General features: G+C 42.8%; 1 gene segment (V, D, J or C); it reads left to right on the top strand.

The window, feature by feature from the left end:
• The first annotated feature begins 812 nt into the window (after positions 1–812).
• LOC102911081 (immunoglobulin heavy variable 3-74-like) lies at positions 813–1466 on the top strand. The segment is given in 2 exon segments: positions 813–924; positions 1030–1466. Coding segments are annotated over 2 exon segments (483 nt in total).
• Positions 1467–2108: the final 642 nt, after the last annotated feature.

The following is a 2108-nucleotide window of genomic DNA, read 5'->3' as shown; positions in this document are numbered from 1 at the left end:
ATGGGCAGGGAGACGAGAACTTACATAGGTAATATCACAAGAATTTCACACTCCTAGACACATACACAAATCTGGACAAGTCCTCTCAAGTTTCCTAGATGAACACTGGAATTCAGGCACGTCACATGATCTCAGAATAGAAAGGGGGTTCTTTAATCCCCCATGCTGGGATTACTTGTCCTGCCATGATGCACGGAGAGTAGATTAGCTCTGCCTCAACTTGATATGCCAGGCATTGTTGACTCCCATGGGTAGCCAGCACCTTTCTGTATGGAGAAGTGGATGGTGGTAGAAGGGAGGCTGGGGAGGGAAAGGCAAGAGAGGAGGGAGGGGAGACTCTGGTTGGTTTATAAAATAAATTTAAAAAATTAATAAAAAAAATGAAAGGGATTTCCCAATATCATGAGGCACTGACAGCACAGGGACTGACTAAGGCAGTGCTAAGCACATCAGTGTTGACGTTCACACAGTAAAACAGAAGAGCTCCAGAGCGTGTAACAAAGCAATGACTACTACCATTTATAAGAGGACATGAAGAATTGGGCTGAAATTAACTGAAAAATGCATCTTTTTGTGAATATTAAATTAAATAGATGATACTAAGTGTGTGCCAAGAAAAAAATAGCTTAGTATAATATACAAAATTTTCCTACCATCATCTTTATTACCAGACTCCCCCAGCATACTTAGTAAATAGAAAATGCCATCTGTCAGTGCCAGCTACCAAACTTGTTATATAGCAAGAAGACATGCAAATAAGGCCTCTCTCTTCTCTTGAAAACCAGGCCAGCACTGACCCTGAAGCTCAGGCAAAAGCAATCAGCCCTGGATTCCCAGGTCTCTCCACTCAGTGATCAGCACTGAACATAGACCACACCATGGATTTGGGGCTGATGTGGCTTTTCTTTGTTGCTCTTTTAAAAGGTAATTTATGGAGAAAGAGTGATACTGAGTGTGTTAGTGGACATGAACAGAAATCACAGTGAGTCTTTGTGGCAATTTACTGACAGAATTCTCTGTTTTTTGCAGGTGTCCAGTGTGAAGTGCAGCTGGTGGAGTCTGGGGGTGGCCTGATACAGCCTGGGGGATCCCTGAGACTCTCCTGTACAGCCTCTGGATTCACATTCAGTGACTACTGGATGAACTGGATCAGACAAGCTCCTGGGAAGGGGCTGGAGTGGGTTGGAGACATTAATGAAGGTGGTGGTACAACAAACTATGCACCATCCCTGAAGGACCGATTCACCATCTCCAGAGACAATGCCAAGAACACACTGTACCTGCAAATGAGTAGTGTGAGATCTGAGGACACTGCCACTTATTACTGTGCTAGATACACAGTGAGGGGACTTCAGTATAAACCCAGACATAAACCTCATTGTGAGGTTGCTCAGGGCCACCAGGGGGCGCACAGCACACAGAAAACAGGTTCACTCCAAGAGTTTATGCAGACAAGGTTAGATTAGGCACTCCTCTCAGGTATATGGGCTGCACTTTTTCTTGCAGTTTCTCCTAAATTCTCTCTGCATATTTGTTCTGAAGAAATCCAAAGTCCTCAAAACATTACATGCTCTCCTTGTATTATTTAAAAAAAATTTGAGGCACAAATCCCAAGAACAAAATGCCAATTGACAACTTTGAGAACATAAAGTACCGTACTTTAGTCACTGCAATTACATGTTAAGGAAATCCATGAACATACTGAGTCTTTTCATATTCCAGACTGAGCGTTGGTCAGATTCTTTGATTAGAATAGAACATAAATTTAACGAAAAACCATGAGGAAGATGGGGTGAACATTATGATCCTTATATCATAAATCTTAGCAGGTCTAGAACCTCCCCTCTTCTTCCTGAGTGAGGACTGTGCCTTTAAGGTCAGATGAGACAAGCTGTGCTTTTAGGTAATTCAGTTTAATACTCCATGGCTTTTATCTCTGTTCATCATGGAAGTTTGTAGAAACTGATCCTTTCAATCAAACATCAAGAGAAGTGAGATTTGTCACAGCCTTGTCCGGTGGGAAAGGCATGAGTCATACAGCCATCACAGCTGCTTGACAAAGATCCAGCAAAGCAGAGCTTCATGATGCCCTGTGTGCCTCCTGTGGT

This window comes from Peromyscus maniculatus, chromosome 14 (assembly GCF_049852395.1).
Source record: "Peromyscus maniculatus bairdii isolate BWxNUB_F1_BW_parent chromosome 14, HU_Pman_BW_mat_3.1, whole genome shotgun sequence".
Taxonomy (NCBI): Eukaryota; Metazoa; Chordata; class Mammalia; order Rodentia; family Cricetidae; genus Peromyscus; species Peromyscus maniculatus.
The sequence above is the reverse complement of the archived record's forward strand: the minus strand, read 5'-3'. Positions and strand labels throughout refer to the sequence as shown.